Genomic DNA, 17,471 nt, shown 5'->3' on the forward strand with positions numbered 1-17,471 from the left:
GTGTGGGCCATCTCTGCTCCCTGTAGGCCATTGGGAATGCCAAGACCACCAGGAATGACAACAGCAGTCGCTTTGGGAAGTACATTGAGATTGGGTTTGATAGGAAATACCACATCATCGGGGCCAACATGAGGACGTACCTGCTGGAGAAGTCCAGAGTGGTGTTCCAGGTGAGCGCTCCTGACTACACACACGGCAGGGTTGTGTTTACACGCTTCACCATGATGGTAATGGTGGATGTTTTTAGGGATGGTCTCCATGCCGACGGACTCTCAGACTAATCTGTAATTAAGCATTTAGGCAGACAGTGGGACTGTTCCTCTCCTTTCCTCTGCAGACATAATGCTTATAATTTAAGACGAAGGCCAGTCTGGGGCTTCCCCACCTGGTGAAGCTTTCATCCTCAGAGAGTCGTATAAATGAAGGGATTCACGGGGGAAAATAGACCAGATCTGTTCCCATTAAGTTTCCTGCATCTTCGTTAGCATCCAATGTTCCTGCAGCTCAACCACTAGAGCGGGGTAGCTAGCTGATAACACCTCCGTCATGGGCTGGATGCCTAGGGAGTACACATACTCACGGAAATGTGTGCCTGTACAGGCCTCTCAGTCTCTATGGATAAAGGGGTGGCTAAACATTGTGTAAATGTTACTTAAACGTAGCTAAAGGTTGTGTAAATGTTACTTACACGTGGCTAAATGTTGTGTAAATGTTAGTTAAACGTGGCTAAATGTTGTGTAAATGTTAAATGATGCTTACAGCGTTTCTGTTGAATGATGTCTCTCCGTAGGCCAGCGAGGAGCGGAACTATCATATTTTTTATCAGCTGTGTGCCTCCTGCCATTCTCCTGAATTTAAGGACCTGAAATTAGGTATGTCTCTCCTCAAGTGACATTCTCTGTCTGCCTCATTATGTCTCAATAGGATTTCTGAGGTAGTTTAGATCAAATGAGAATAAAGGACACAGGGTTGAGTTATTATTGGGATTGGTCAGCAGTTATTTCAGAGACTCCCGTAGACAGGACTAGACTGGGAGCCGCTTGGTCTGAGGAGTGTTTGTGTCCCCTAAGGCCAGGCAGATGACTTCCATTTCACCAACCAGGGGAAAAACCCAGTCATAGAGGGAGTCGATGACGAGAGAGACATGGCTGCAACCAGGAGGGCTTTGACCATGTTGGGTAAGGACATCTTCTGGCTGCACATACATACATACATACATACATACATACATACATACATACATACAAACATACATATACATACATCTATCTATCCATCCATCCATCTATCCATCCATATATACATACATACATACACCTATCCATCCATCCATCCATCCATCCATCCATACATACATACATCCATCCATCCATCCATACATCCATCCATCCATTCTTTCTTTCCTGTCTCTGCTCTGATCTCAGCAGAAGTTAACTCATGTGTTGCACCCTGTTGTGTTGTACCCTGTTGTGTTGTACCCTGTTGTGTTGTACCCTATTGTGTTGTGTTGTACCCTGTTGTGTTGTGTGTACCCTGTTGTGTTGTACCCTGTTGTGTTGTACCCTATTGTGTTGTACCCTGTTGTGTTGTGTGTACCCTGTTGTGTTGTGTGTACCCTGTTGTGTTGTACCCTGTTGTGTTGTACCCTATTGTGTTGTGTTGTACCCTGTTGTGTTGTGTGTACCCTGTTGTGTTGTGTTGTACCCTGTTGTGTTGTACCCTGTTGTGTTGTACCCTGTTGTGTTGTACCCTCGTGCCCATGGCCATGGCTGTGTTTAACGTCCTCAGGCATTGCTGAGTCCCAGCAGACGGGTCTGTTCAGGGTTCTGGCAGGAGTCCTTCACCTGGGGAACGTGGAGCTCAAGCAACGGGGAGCTGACAGCAGCACTGTCTGTGTGAGTGTGTGTGTGAGAGAGTGTGTGTGCGTGTGTGTGCGTGTGTGTGTGTGTGTGTGTGTGTGTGTGTGTGTGTGTGTGTGTGTGTGTGTGTGTGTGTGTGTGTGTGAGAGTGTGTGCCTGTGTGTGTGTGTGAGTGGATGCCTGGAGATACAGTGGCTTTTATATTTACTTTCATTTAGTTTGCAGATTATCATTATATACCCTGGTTATAAAGGGGTGTGTGTGTGTGTTACCCTACCCATTACAAACCAGTCTATAAGACTTGCCCAATGATATGTATATGTATGACATACCCAATCTACAGGGTTCTCTAGGTTACCAAGGGCAACAGACCTGTCAGGCTACACCAGTTTGTCTTTTAATGTTTAAATGTTTGCCTTGCTTCTGTGTGAGGCAGGCATTGTATGTATTAAATATGAAAATTGACTCAAAGTTTTCAGCAACAGCCGATTTATTTGTACTCCTGCTGACGTTGTTACAGCCAGATGATCCTCACCTCTTGACCTTCTGTGAGCTGATGGGGGCGCCGCTGAAGGAGATGTCTCATTGGTTGTGCCACAGAAAATTAAAGACGGCCGCAGAGACGTACAACAAGCCCGTGCCCAGAGTGCAGGCCGTGAACGCCCGCAACGCCCTGGCGAAACACGTCTACGCCCGCCTCTTTGGCTGGATCGTGGCCCGCATCAACGCAGCGCTGCAGACCGTGGGCACGCAGCACGCCTTCATCGGGGTTTTGGACATCTACGGGTGGGTACGGCTCACGCCATCAGCCGCGCTTCTTGAACACGCGTGAAGCTTTCCGCAGGCCTGTGCTTCTGTGTCTATGGTACACGCTCATGTTACATGTCTACTGCTGCAGAGAGAGATATTAGCTGAACTTGTCACTTGTGCTTAGGGATAAATCTGTGATGAGAATTAAAAATGAGGGGAACCTGAACCAAGGGAAAAGATGAATGAAATATCGATCTATGCAGCTACAGGGAATATGCCTTTACTTCACTGCTGACTGCGTGGCCACACAGTAACGCAGTTGTAGAAGCATATTTCGGCCTTAAGACACCTATGCAGTGATGACGTCTATCGGGAGGCTGCGTGATCACTCTAAGACACTTATGCAGTGATGACTCGTCTAGCGGGAGGCTGCGTGATCACTCTAAGACACCTATGCAGTGATGACTCGTCTAGCGGGAGGCTACTTGATCGCTTTAAGACACCTATGCAGTGATGACTAGTCTATCGGGAGGCTGTGTGATCGCTCTAAGACACACCTATGCAGTGATGACTCGTCTAGCGGGAGGCTGCGTGATCACTCTTAGACACCTATGCAGTAATGACTAGCCAAGCGGGAGGCTACTGTAAGTCCAGCTAAGGAACAGGCTGCAGTGCCAGACTTTGCATAGCAAACAGTGCAAACAGTGCACAGGTAGATGAAGCGCTTGAATGCAGCTGATAAAGTCCTCGTCAAGCCACCTCACCGGTAGCTCTCGTCTGAGTGATGAAGTTAACCAGCCTAACCTGGGCCATGGGCCTTTGTCAAATAGCAAAGTGCATTACTTTAACCATACTTACCTGGGATGTGGTCAAATAGCAAAGTGCATTACTTTAACCATACTTACCTGGGCCGTGGTCAAATAGCAAAGTGCATTACTTTAGCCAGCAGTTCAAATAGCTTCGGTATTATTTTCCTAACATCTGGCCAAGTAGCCACTGCCTATTGTGCTTTTAAACATGTTGTTGCCAGGCAACCATCGGGTAGTTTCCATGCAGACCTGTGCTGTAGTGACACAGGTGCTCAGATCTCTGTCTTTCCCCTGTGGTGAAGGTTTGAAACGTTTGAGGTCAACAGCTTTGAGCAGTTCTGCATCAATTATGCCAATGAGAAACTCCAACAGCAGTATAATTTGGTGAGTTTTTGAACCTTCTGAAACCTTAGACCTGGGCTAATTTTCCTTGGTGGGAATGTTGGGAATGTGTCTGAGTTTGAATGGTGTGTGTTTGTCTGGTGATTTCTGTTGAATGGTTTTTGTGTGTGTGGTGATTTCTTTTGAATGGTGTGTGTTTGTCTGGTGATTTCTGTTGAATTGTTTGTGTGTGTGTGTGTGTGTGTGTGTGTGTGGTGATTTATGTTGAATGGTTTGTGTGTGTGTGTGGTGATTTCTCTGTTAAGTGACACACAGTGCTGACTGGTGTAGATTTCTCTTCAGCATGTGTGTGTGTGTGTGTGTGTGTGTGTGTGTGTGTGTGTGTGTGTGTGTGTGTGTGTGTGTGTGTTACTCTTCAGCATGTGTTTAAGCTGGAGCAGGAGGAGTACATGAGGGAGGACATCCCATGGACGCTGATTGATTTCCATGACAACCAGCCCTGTATCAGCTTGATCGAGGCCAAGATGGGCGTCCTGGATCTGCTGGATGAAGAATGCAGAGTAACACGCGCACACACACACACAGAAACACTCGCACACACACAGAAGCATGCGCACACACATATACACACACAGAAGCCCCAGCACACACAGAGAAGCACGCACACACACATACACACACATAGATCTTTTCAATAGCTTATACCGCTACAGACACTACATGACGCAACACTCAAAGACACACAACCCATGTCAGTGAAGAATGCCAGTACTTCATTGTTCCATAACATACCGTCATAAATAGACTATTCTGTGTCTGTAAACCCTGGCTTTCCTCTGCCCCTTATAAACTCTGGTTTTGCCCAGATTCCCCTTATAAACTCTGGTTCTGCCCACATGCCCCTTATAAACTCTGGTTCTGGTTCTGCCCAGATGCCCAAGGGCTCTGATGACTCGTGGGCCCAGAAGCTGTACAGCGCCCACATGAAGAGCAGCATTCATTTCCAGAAGCCACGGATGTCTAACAGCGCCTTCATCATCCTGCACTTCGCCGACAAGGTAGAGTATTGACACGCCTGGACAGCATCCTCACAGCACAGCCCGCTGTCTCTGCCTCTCACACCCTCTGCTTTCTACCCCTCTTGTGCTCTCTCTCTCTCTCTCTCTCTCTCTCTGTTTCTCTCTCTCTCTCTCTCTCTCTCTCTCTCTCTCTCTCTCTCTCTCTCTCTGTCTTTCTCTCTCTCCCTCCCTCCCTCTCTCTCTCTCTCTCTCTCTCTCTCTCTCTCTCTCTCTCAGGTGGAGTACCAGTGTGATGGATTCCTGGAGAAGAACAAAGACACAGTGAATGCGGAGCAGATCAGTGTTCTGAGGTCCAGTAAGGTGGGTGGGTCTAGGTCTTGGTCTGGGTCTGGGTCTTGGGTCTGGGTCTGGGTCCGGGTCTTTGGTTTAGATCTCATTAGTCTAGACTCATGACCAGGTGGGTCTGGGGTTTAGATCTCATTAGTCTAGACTCATGACCAGTTGGGTCTGGGGTTTAGACCTCATTAGTCTAGACTCATGACCAGTTGGGTCTGGGTCTTGGGTTTAGACCTCATTAGTCTAGACTCATGACCAGTTGGACAATATATTCCAAAGGATCAGTCTAGACTCATGATCAGTTGGACTATAGATTCCAGAGTAAATTCCTCGTTTAGTTCCTGCAGTCCAACCTGTAGACCAGAGCGCTAGCAATGCTACGGCTAATGCCCTGACCATAGACATACTGTATACATATATATTAGTGCTGTCAGTTTAACGCGTTATTAACGGTGTTAACGCAAACCCATTTTAACGCCGTTAATTTTTTTATCGCGAGATTAACGCGATATTTTTTTATTATTCATTTTTATTTTTTTAGATTAACGTTCTTTTTGGCCTCGCAAACTGTGTAGTAGGCTAACGTTACGTTTTGAGTGAATGGTGAGCGCGATACAGCGAAATGGATAATAAAAAGCTTCTGAATGGAAAGTTTACTTTTAAAAGTTCTGTTGTGCAAAAGAAGCGAGCTTCACTGTTGTCTGAAAATGTCAACAGGAAGCTGGCTGAAAGCAAAGAAGTAGTAGGCTTACCTTTTATTGGTAACCTAACTGTTACGGTTCATTGTTTCTGAAATAAGAGGCCTGACTGCTATGTTCCTAGCAAACTTGAAAAAAAGAAAATATGAAGCCATGGTTTAACTGCACTATAGACTGAGTCCTTGTTTACCTGAAATGTGCACTTTATAATTTTATTTTGTATCGCCCTGTTTGGCAATGTTGGTTTTCAATAAAATAAAACATTTGCTTAAAGCAAGCCAATCCACTTTTCCATGTTGATAAGGGCATTAAAATAAAAATAAAATGATGGAAAAAATAAATAAACGAAGGGACATTTAGAATAGATACAAATTTGCGATTAATCGCGATTAATTTTGAGTTAACTATGACATAAATGCGATTAATCGCGATTAAATATTTTAATCGTTTGACAGCACTAATATATATATATATATGTCTATGGCCCTGACCCTTTAGTAGCAATGCTACGGCTAACTGCTCTGACCCTTTAGTAGCAATCCTAGCAATGCTACGGCTAACTCTTCTGACCCTTTAGTACTGTGTGCTGATGCTGACTAACTGCTGCCAACACTTTATTGTACTGTGAATACTTGCACTCATTCCAGTTGAAAGATATTTGTTCAAAGATATTTGGGCAGTATAACTTAGCTTAAGGGTGAAACAGTTGTAACTTGTATTTTGTGTGTGTGTGTGTGTGTGTGTGTGTGTGTGTGTGTTCTCTGCTGATTGCTCCAGTTTGAGCTGCTGGTGGAGCTTCTTGAAGAGGAGTGTGTGTCAGCAGCTAGAGACGGACCTGTTCACACTCGCCGCAGCACCACCAGACTCACACACACCCAGAAGAGTGTTGGTCTGCAGGTATGTCACGCACACACACACACACACACACACACACACACACACACACACACACACACCCAGAAAAGTGTCGGTCTGCAGGTATGTCACACACACTCAGGCACACACACGCACACACACATCAGGAGGAGAGCCGTCTGCAGGTATTTTCTCCTCCTCTCACACACACACTTCCATGGGCGTTTCACAGGGCCCTCCAGGGCCACATGCTTACACAGGCCTGACACACACCCACACACTCATGCACACACACAGGGTCGACAGGGCCACATGCTTACACAGGCATGACACACACATACACTCATGCACACACACACACTTATGCACACACACAGGGCCGACAGGGCCACATGCTTACACAGGCCTGACACACACATACACTCATGCACACACACACACTTATGCACACACACAGGGTCGACAGGGCCACATGCTTACACAGGCCTGACACACACACACACACACACACACACACATACACACACACACACACAGACGCACACACACACACACACACACAGTCATGCACACACACACACACTCATGCACACACACAGGGCTCACCAGGGCCACATGCTCACACAGGCCTGACCACACACACACACACACACAGACGCACACACTCATGCACACACACACACACACATGCTCACACAGGCCTTCCCATGTTCATCTGCTGTTGAATAAGCTGTTTTATCTGGTCAGTGACACTGATGGTGTTTACACACAACTTTGAGGGTTTGGCTTCTGCCTGACCTTTTCATGCAGATCACTTTGGGCACACAGAGGGAGACAACATCAGTGTCTGTGTGTGTGTGTGTGTGTGTGTGCGGCTCCAAGCTGCTAATATTTACTCAGCAAGAGAGCTTCTGATAACCTTCGTTGGGATTAATGCTAAAGGTGTGTGTGTGTGTGTGTGTGTGTGTGTGGAAGTGGAACAGGAAGTGCCAGGCTCATGTTATCCCTATGCATCTCATTCTCAGTCTGTGTTCTGTCTCCAGTTCCGGAACTCTTTGCATTCACTGATGGAGACTCTGAACGATACAGCTGCCCACTATGTGCGCTGTATCAAACCCAATGACCACAAAGCAGCCTTCACGTAAGTGCATGAGTGTGCCACCTGTCGCTAAATCAGCCATCCTGGAAGAAGAAATGTCAAAAACGCTTAAAAAAAAAACATTTCTGTGTGTTATATCCTGGTCCATAATACTGTAATGGCTATAACTGGATGCTACATCACGTTATTTCAGGACAAAATAGTGTGTGTGTGTGTGTGTGTGTGTGTGTGTGTGTGTGTGTGTGTGTGTGTGTGTGTGTGTGTGTGTGTGTGTGTGTGTGTGTGTGTGTGTGTGCGTGCGTGTTTGTGTCCAATCAGCCTGGACTCAGAGCGGGCGGTGCAGCAACTCCGAGCGTGTGGAGTCCTGGAGACGATCCGCATCTCAGCGGCTGGATTCCCCTCCAGGTGCCTCCTAACCGTCCCTAACGACCCCCTCTCCTCATCTTCCTCCTCCCTTCCTCTATCTTCTCCTTCTAACCGTCCCTAATGACCCACTCTCCTCCTCTTCTTCCTCCTCTCCTCCCCCATCTTCTCCTCCTAACCGTCCCTAACCGTCCCTACTCTCCTGCTCTTCCTCCTCCTCCTCCTCTTCCCCTCCCCCATCTATTAATCCTCCTCCTCCTCATCCTCGTCACCAACCCTAACCCTGACCCCCCATGCAGAGCTGATGTTTTGCTGTTGCTGTGTGCCCTGTGCCCTGTGCCCTGTGCTCTGACGCTCACTGTGTCGTTGTGACAGGTGGACATACCAGGAGTTCTTCTCGCGGTATCGTGTTCTCATGAAACAGGCAGACGTTCTCCCCGATCGGAAACTAGCTTGCAGGAAGGTTCTTCCACAGCTGGTTCAGGTACAGTAATGTGGGTGATAAAGATGAGTCCTTCTCCTCATCATCACTCTTATCTCTCCTCACTTCTCCTCACTTCTGCTCGTAGGATGAGGACAAATATCAGTTTGGCAAGTCCAAGATCTTCTTCCGGGCGGGCCAGGTGGCGTACCTGGAGAAGCTGCGATCTCATAGGCTGCGGGCTGCCTGTGTACGTATCCAGAAGACCATTCGCTGCTGGCTGGCCCGCAGGAAGTACCTGCGCATGCGGGGGGCCGCCATCACCATCCAGAGACACGTCAGGGGGCACCAGGCGCGCCGGTGAGTGTGGCCAGGTTCCTGTAGGCGGGTCTGGTTCCTGTAGGTGGGTCTGGTTCCTGTAGGCGGGTCTGGTTCCTGTTGGTAGGGATGGTTGTGGGGAGGGATGGTTCCTGTTAGTAGGGCTGGTTCCTGTTGGTAGGGATGGTTGTGGGGACTGGGGAGGGTTGGTTCCTGTTAGTAGGGCTGGTTCCTGTTGGTAGGGATGGTTGTGGGGAGGGATGGTTCCTGTTAGTAGGGCTGGTTCCTGTTGGTAGGGATGGTTGTGGGGAGGGTTGGTTCCTGTTAGTAGGAATGGTTCCTGTTGGGAGGGATGGTTCCTGTTGGTAGGGCTGATTATTGTGTGTTGTTTACAGTGTGACCAACCCTGACTGAACTGGTCTGAGTGCTGCATGCCTCATGGTCGTTCCTTCCCCTCTCTCCCCCAGCTTGGCGCTGTCCCTGCGTCGCTCCAGAGCGGCAGTGGTCATCCAGAAGTACCAGCGCAGGTGGGCAGCGCGGAAGAGGTACCATCAACAGCGGGCAGCCGCCCTGCAGCTCCAGCGCCTCTACAGGAGCTACGTTGCCAGGCAGGAGTACCAGCGGGTAAGAGCCGCATCACCACAGAAGCGCTTGCACTCGCTCTCCACCAGAGGGCGCTCCACAGCGCCCCCCCCAGAGACCTGGGCTCAATGTGCACTCCAGTAGATTAACACTGGAAAAATACACTTGGGATTATCATAATGAAGATCAGTTCGCTTACACTAGATTTGGAAAGATACTGATGGTAATCATGGTGAAAGATCGAGGAAATTGGGACAGTCCTTAGCATAGGTGTTAGAGCAAGCTGTATGCGCCACAGCACTGGGTGAAGGACTGGTGTTGATGATGATGATGATGATGTTAGCCTCAGGAGCAGTATGGGAGGTATCCAAGCTCAGATGTAGGCAGGTAAATTGGCCACAGCGCCTCAGAGAACCCCATTGAACGGGACTAGCAGCTAAATGAGGGTTCTGAGAGGTGTGAGGGTCGGGACTAGCAGCTGAATGGGGGTTCTGAGAGGTGTGAGGGTCGGGACTAGCAGCTGAATGGTGGTTCTGAGAGGTGTGAGGGTCGGGACTAGCAGCTGAATGGGGGTTCTGAGAGGTGTGAGGGTGTCCAATAGCCTCAAGGAACAGAGTCGGAGTCTATTTCAGGATTCTATCCAGATTTCAAATTAAAAGACATCTCCCTGTGTTGAAGCTCTTTTGTCTTTAGCCATGCAGCTCCATCGGTTGAGCAAGGTGCTAGCAACTCTGAGGTTATGGGTTCACTTCTGGGGAAAACAAACATGCTGATCAAATGTAAAGCATGTCTATGATGTAAATTGCTTTGGGTATTTTAATGTCACATTCTCTGTCCCCCTTCAGCTGGTGTACGAGCGGCAGGTGCGCGTGCTGCAGCGCTGGGTGAAGGGGTGGCGTGCGCGGGTGCGTTACCGGCGTGTGCGCGCGGCCGTTGTCCTGCTGCAGAGCTGCGTGCGGCGCATGCTGGCCCGACGGGAGCTGAAGAGGCTACGGGTCGAGGCCCGCTCTGTGGAACACTTCAAGAATCTCAACGTCGGCATGGAGAACAAGATCATGCAGCTCCAGCGCAGGATCGATGAGCAGGTACCGTCCTGGGGGAGGGGTCAAAGGTGAAAGGTCACATCAACAGTGTAAGGAAAGATGTACAAAATTATTACATGACCTCTAAATGAATGATCTATTGAATGATCTTACTAATGACGTCCAGAAGTTACACTTCCTCCTCTGACCTGTAATTGGGTGACAGCGCTGCTCTCTGATTGCTGATTGGGTGGCAGCGCTGCTCTCTGATTGGTGATTGGGAGGCAGCGCTGCTCTCTGATTGGTGATTGGATGGCAGCGCTGCTCTCTGATTGGTGATTGGGTGGCAGCGCTGCTCTCTGATTGGTGATTGGGTGGCAGCGCTGCTCTCTGATTGGTGATTGGGTGGCAGCGCTGGTCTCTGATTGGTGACTTACTGACTGACCGTCTCTCTGGTGTCCCACAGCACAAAGAGAACCGTGTGCTCGGGGAGCGACTGAACACGCTTGAAGCCAGCCACGCCTCCGAGCGAGAGCACTTGATTGGACAGCTGGAGCGGCTGAAGGGGGTGGAGGAGGAGAGCAGAAGCCACCGGAAGCGTGTGAGCTCTCTGGAGGCGGAGCTAGAGGCCAGCAGGCAGGAGCTGGAGCGCCGCTCGCTGGAGCGTCAGGAGGAGCAGCAGGAGGCTCGAGCAGAAAGGGCCGCCATGGAACAGGTGCGTAACTTGCAATTACAGCAGTTACATTTCTGCACTTCTTTTTCTTTTTTTATTTCATTTTGTTATATTTCTTATGTAAAGTAGTATTTATTGTTACACCAGGTTATATTGCTCTTAGCTTGACTATTCTCTCCCTTGTACGTCGCTTTGGACAAAAGCGTCTGCTAAATGACTAATTGTAAATGTAAATGTAAGGTGGGCCTCTGCACTGCTCATGACTGCGTGGTGTTTATGCAGCGGTCATACGGTCATGGAAAACATGGAAACGCTCTACCTAGTTCTAGTGCCCAACCCTCTAATGTTACGTGTCTAAGCAGTCGTGTAAGAGAATGTATGGTCATGAAAATCTGACATGGAAAAGTCATGGAGATGTATTGATATAAATCTGTATGAACCCTGTTTATGTGTCGGTGGTGCATATGATTCGGTGGTGTTTATGTGATGGTGGTGTTTATGTGTCGGTGGTGTATATGATGCGGTGGTGTTTATGTGTTGGTGGTGTATATGATGCGGTGGTGTTTATGTGTCGGTGGTGTTTATGTGTGGGTGGTGTTTATGTGATGGTGGTGTTTATGATGCAGTGGTGTTTATGATGCGGTGGTGTTTATGATTCGGTGGTGTTTATGTGTCGGTGGTGTTTATGTGATGGTGGTGTTTATGATGCGGTGGTGTTTATGTGTTGGTGGTGTTTATGTGATGGTGGTGTTTATGATGCGGTGGTGTTTATGTGATGGTGGTGTTTATGTGTCGGTGGTGTATATGATGCGGTGGTGTTTATGTGTTGATTGTGTTTATGTGTTGACAGCGAGTTGCTGAGCTGAACAAGCAGAATGTCCTCCTGAAGAGTGAGAAGGAAGCGCTCAACAGACAGATCCTGGAACAGGAAAGGAACGCAGGTAAGCACTATGCTTCCTGTAAGGTCAAAGGTCCTTGTCATGTGGTTTGATCTTATTGTAATTGATCTGATTGGGAATACTCTTTGAGATGTATTGGACCCCCTCCCTTGTGTGTGTGTGTGTGTGTGTGTGTGTGTGTGTGTGTGTGTGTGTGTGTGTGTGTGTGTGTGTGTGTGTGTGTGTCCCTGCTCTTCCTGATGATGTTCTGTGTTTCTCAGAGGAGCTGGACAAAGCTCATGAAGAGGACACTCGGCAGCTGCAGTCGGACCTGAACGAGGAGCGCAGTCGCTATCAGAACCTTCTCTCAGAACAACACAAGCTAGAGGAGCGCCACAGCAATCTGAAGGAGGAGGTGGAGCAACACCATCAGCACCATCCCTCCCTCCCTCCCTCCATCCATCCATTCCTCCCTCCCTCCCTCCATCCCTCCCTCACTCCATCCATCCATCCCTCCCTCCCTCCATCCATCCATCCATCCATCCATCTTTCTATCCATCCATCCCTCCCTCCCTCCAACTTTCTCTCCATCCCTCCCTCCCTCCCTCCATCCATTCCTCCCTCCATCCCTTCCTCCCTCCATCCATCCAGTCAACACAGGGGATAATAAGTGAGTAATAAGAACTAATATATGCCCCCCCCCCCCCCCCCCCCCCCCCCCCCCTCTGTCTCTCTCTGTTTGTTTCTCTCTCCCTGTGGTCCTGTGACCAGAGTTCAGCCAAAGCGTCTCACCAGAAAAAGGAGTCCGCCTGCAGCCTGGCGACATCTGAAAGCACCAGCACCCTCAGCTCGGGCTTTGGAGAGGGAGAGGAAGGACGGGGCAGACAGGTACTGGGGCGGGGTAGAGGGGTACGAGAACCTATCTGAGGTTTAAGCTCAGCTCAGCTCAGCTCAGCTCTGGGGGCGAGAAAATGATCCATTTCGATCAATATGGGGTGGAATTATTACTTTGCTTACAGTAAATAGACTAGAGTTATGCCTGCTACATTTTATTCTAGTTAAAAATTGTTTTCTGTCATGGTATTTGGTACTTCATGTCTGTCTCTGCTGCCATGAATGTGTTTCTCAGTCTAATGGATCAGTGGTATGTACACGCCCCGTGTGTGTGTGTGTGTGTGTGTGTGTGTGTGTGTGTGTAGGACGGGAGCTCCACTGGTCGGGACATGTCTTTGCTGCTCACGCTGCAGAGGAAAGTGGCAGAGCTGGAGAGAGACAAACACACCCTGCAGAATGAGCTGGACTCCAGAGATGAGCAGCTTCACACCAGCAGAACCAAGGTACCCCATACTAGTCCTTTAAACTCCAGCTTCACACAAGCAGAACCAAGGTACCCCACACTAGTCCTTTAAACTGCAGCTTCAAATCAGCAGAACCAAGTTACGTTAGACTAGTCCTTTAAACTGCTTCAGACAGAACCAAGGTACTCTACACTAGGCATTTAAACTCCAGCTTCACACCAGCAGAGCTGAGGTACACCACAGCAGACATCTAACCTGTGTTTCACACAGTTTCACACAGTTTGCAGGTACTCTAGACTAGGCCTTTAAACTCTTGCCTTAGACAGAGTACAGGTACTCTAGACTAGGCCTTTAAACTCTTGCCTCAGACCGAGTATAGTAGGCTTTTAAATTGCTGCCTAGCTTCATGAGTATGCACAGCAGTGAGAGATGCAGGAAGCAGTGCTGAACCCTCAACCACAACCCTGACTGGCATGAATAATCACGCTCTGTCTCCCCCTAGAGGCTGTGATTGGAAAATGCCTCATGTTATGACTGCATAAGTTAGCTCAATGCAGTCTGAGACTAGGCCCTGTTATCGGAGGAGAGAGGAGTTTGCATACAGCATCTGATGTGTGTGTGTGTGTGTGTCTAAAAGGAAGAAGAGGAATTTAAGAAGACCCTGCTGTCAGAGCTGGACCAGGAGGCCCTGAAGGTGAGGGTGTTAATGAGCTCAGGTGGAGGTGATGCTGGGGGAAGAGACTCACACACAGGGACTATAACACACAGTGGAGGAGATGCTGTTCCCTGTAGACTGCTGTCATTTGGATCACTGCTTATTATGCTTCCAAGTGTCTTACTGCATTCTGGTTTAATGGGGTCGCATAGGCCTAGATATCAGAGTGTGGTCTGACGTTCTGGTGTCTACGGGAGGTTCTGGGTTGGATGAGGATTTGGTGACTGGGTCTGGTCTTAGGTTTTGGTTCTGGTTTGTGTTCAGCGTCAGGAGCTGGAGTCTGCGAACAGGAAGCTGAAGCGGGACCTGAGTGAGCTCCGGGAGGCTCTCAGCCAATCAGCTGGCTCCGGCACGGCAGTCCCGGGATCCCCGGCCTATAACGTGCTGCTGGAGCAGCTCCGCTCATCCAATGAGGAACTGGATCTGCGCAAGGAGGAGGTGCTGATTCTTCACTCCCAGCTTGTTGGTCTGGAAGCCCCAAAAAATAAGGTACAGCTAAACGCCCCCCCCCCCATGCCAGTATGGTGCTAATTTGTAGCCTTGGCGGTGAATCTTTGTGATTGTGGAACTCAGACATGTTTTCATGTACAGGACAGAGACATGAGACATGTTTGCATGTACAGGACTGAGACATGAGGCATGTTTGCATGTACAGGACAGAGACATGAGAGATGTTTGCATGTACAGGACTGAGACATGAGGCATGTTTGCATGTACAGGACAGAGACATGAGACATGTTTGCATGTACAGGACAGAGACATGAGGCATGTTTGCATGTACAGGACAGAGACATGAGACATGTTTGCATGTACAGGACAGAGACATGAGACATGTTTGCATGTACAGGACGGAGACATGAGACATGTTTGCATGTACAGGACGGAGACATGAGACATGTTTGCATGTACAGGACGGAGACATGAGACATGTTTGCATGTACAGGACGGAGACATGAGACATGTTTGCATGTACAGGACAGAGACATGAGACATGTTTGCATGTACAGGACAGAGACATGAGACATGTTTGCATGTACAGGACTGAGACATGAGACATGTTTGCATGTACAGGACAGAGACGTGAGACATGTTTGCATGTACAGGACAGAGACGTGAGACATGTTTGCATGTACAGGACGGAGACATGAGACATGTTTGCATGTACAGGACAGAGACATGAGACATGTTTGCATGTACAGGACGGAGACATGAGACATGTTTGCATGTACAGGACAGAGACATGTTTGCATGTACAGGACAGAAAGTCAGAAAGTGCTTCATGATGTTTGCTCTTCTCTGTTTCCTCAGCAGGAGGCAGACGGGGACTCTGCCAACAGCAGCAGGTGAGCACACAGTCAAGGCATCATTTTAAATCTGTGTGTGTGTGTGTGTGTGTTGTAACATGTACTTTTACTGTGTGTGTGTGTGTGTGTGTTGTAACATTACTTGTACTGTGTGTGTGTGTGTGTGTGTGTGTGTGTGTGTGTGTGTGTGCGCGGCCATGTGACCTCCAGATCCCCGACCTTTGACTTCAGTGAGCTGAATGAGGATGGGGAGCTGTGGATGGCCAATGAGGGTCTGAAGGAGGCCAACAGGTGAGTCGGTCTCAGTGACCGTGGTTACATGGATTCGAATAACTGCCTTAGTCAGACTGAAATCGCATTATCCGTTTCATGTAAGCACCTTAGTCGGATCGTAGTCGGACCGCACATAGTCGGACTAACACCCCTGGATAACTCGATCCGATCCAGTTGATAGTTCGACTATTGCGGCATGTAACGGTGAATTGGATAAGGAACTGGACTTTGCGTCTTTGCGCATGCTTCCTCTCTCCCTGCCAGGTCGTGACCCGGAAGACGAAAGAGGGATAAGTTGTCTCAACTGTTCATACTAATGACACGGTTTTTTATGAATATCCTGCAGACTGTCTCACAAGCTTATTCTTGTTGATTATGAACAAACATAACAGAAGAGGTCTGAAGATATGAGCACCTTTACAACCCCTCCTTAAACACGTATAAGGACGTTCCACATTTTATTTGCTTAAAACAACAGCAGTACTGTCAAATCAGCTGTCACTCGGCTATTACCTGACCAAGGTTCCATGGCAATGTTCCGAAAGCCCATTTTTCCGACAGCCCGCTGTTCCGAAATTGTGAGTACACCAACGTGAACCACTATAGCCCACATGCACATCCCAATGAATCACACAATCATAAACATATAAATGCCTTTATTTCACAAGCATTAACTTGAATTCAGAATATTATTATACACACATGCATTTGCATCGCGATGATACAAAAATATTTTTATCATTGCCAACGCATGCATGCTTTGTCAGTGCTTGACAAGATCTGCGTAATGTCCTGCGACAATCTGCCGGTGATTTCCTTCGCATGAGTGGTAGCCTACCCCATATTCAAAACCAGAGTAGGCTAAGTTAACAAATATTGCCTAGGAAAGGTTATATGCGTGATAGCCCGGTGAGCGTCTCCGCTCTGCTGTGCAAACGAAATGCTGTGTGTGTTTTCTGCCACTTAAAATATTTCTAGATTTTGCCAGGGGGACTATTTTTCGGAATATTGAGATTTCGGAATATCTGGCTTTCGGAACACTGGGCCGTCTCCCCTGACCAATACCTGTCAAACTCGGTGATACTATTCACAACTAATTTGTCCTTCATTTTATCAAATATGATGAAATTTGGTATTGTGCCCGCGAGGCACGCGTGAGTTTAGTTTTGTTCAGTTATCTGGGGCTGAAAAAACCCACGAATAAGTACTGTCAAATCAGAAAGCAAATCAGCTGTCACTCAGCTATTACCTGACCAATACCTATCAAACTCGGTGATACTATTCACAACTAATTTGTCCTTCATTCTATCAAATATGATGAAATTTGGTATTGTGCCCGCGAGGCACGCGTGAGTTTAGTTTTGTTCAGTTATCTGGCGCTGAAAAAACCCACGAATAAGTACTGTCAAATCAGAAAGCAAATCAGCTGTCACTCGGCTATTACCTGACCAATACCTGTCAAACTCGGTCATAGAAAAATATCATGAACGCATATTTATTACAATGGGGAAACTATAAAATCGGAGTACGGACAACTAATGCCCAGCGTTGACGATGCAGATATAGAGCTGGAAACAGCTAAATGAGTTACAGCCCAAATGCAGTGAGCTTTATCAAGCCCTGGAAAGTTCGGCACATTTGCCCGTTTCCACAGCGTCTGCTGAGCGGTCATTCAGTACAATGGGGCGTCTTAAGACATATCTTACGAAGTACGATGGACTGACAAAAGACTGACTGGACTTGCTCTCATGAATATTCACACAGATTTGGAAATCGACAGCGAAGAAGTACTAAAACAATTTGATGCAACTGGCAGAAGGGCAATGCGTTTTGGCTGTAACCCATTATTTGCGCGCG

General features: G+C 48.1%; 1 protein-coding gene across 2 annotated transcripts in view; it reads left to right on the forward strand.

Annotated features, from left to right (window-relative positions):
* Positions 1-17,471, forward strand: part of myo5ab (myosin VAb) — a 31,567-nt gene that overhangs the window by 6,210 nt on the left and 7,886 nt on the right. Inside the window, exons 6-30 of one of the 2 annotated variants that reach the window (XM_031564725.2) lie at positions 27-170; positions 791-872; positions 1,071-1,178; positions 1,789-1,895; positions 2,380-2,645; positions 3,721-3,802; positions 4,180-4,320; positions 4,693-4,818; positions 5,056-5,139; positions 6,591-6,710; positions 7,712-7,809; positions 8,086-8,172; positions 8,506-8,614; positions 8,700-8,911; positions 9,337-9,493; positions 10,297-10,536; positions 10,940-11,188; positions 11,997-12,087; positions 12,306-12,439; positions 12,796-12,912; positions 13,224-13,361; positions 13,960-14,016; positions 14,302-14,526; positions 15,346-15,380; positions 15,552-15,632. In XM_031564725.2, the coding sequence (XP_031420585.1) occupies positions 27-170; positions 791-872; positions 1,071-1,178; positions 1,789-1,895; positions 2,380-2,645; positions 3,721-3,802; positions 4,180-4,320; positions 4,693-4,818; positions 5,056-5,139; positions 6,591-6,710; positions 7,712-7,809; positions 8,086-8,172; positions 8,506-8,614; positions 8,700-8,911; positions 9,337-9,493; positions 10,297-10,536; positions 10,940-11,188; positions 11,997-12,087; positions 12,306-12,439; positions 12,796-12,912; positions 13,224-13,361; positions 13,960-14,016; positions 14,302-14,526; positions 15,346-15,380; positions 15,552-15,632 (3,290 nt within the window). The remainder of the gene's footprint in view (positions 1-26; positions 171-790; positions 873-1,070; positions 1,179-1,788; positions 1,896-2,379; positions 2,646-3,720; positions 3,803-4,179; positions 4,321-4,692; positions 4,819-5,055; positions 5,140-6,590; positions 6,711-7,711; positions 7,810-8,085; positions 8,173-8,505; positions 8,615-8,699; positions 8,912-9,336; positions 9,494-10,296; positions 10,537-10,939; positions 11,189-11,996; positions 12,088-12,305; positions 12,440-12,795; positions 12,913-13,223; positions 13,362-13,959; positions 14,017-14,301; positions 14,527-15,345; positions 15,381-15,551; positions 15,633-17,471) is intronic. The other variant, XM_031564726.2, reaches the window with a different exon arrangement.

The sequence above is a fragment of the Clupea harengus genome, chromosome 3, assembly GCF_900700415.2.
Source record: "Clupea harengus chromosome 3, Ch_v2.0.2, whole genome shotgun sequence".
Classification (NCBI taxonomy): Eukaryota; Metazoa; Chordata; class Actinopteri; order Clupeiformes; family Clupeidae; genus Clupea; species Clupea harengus.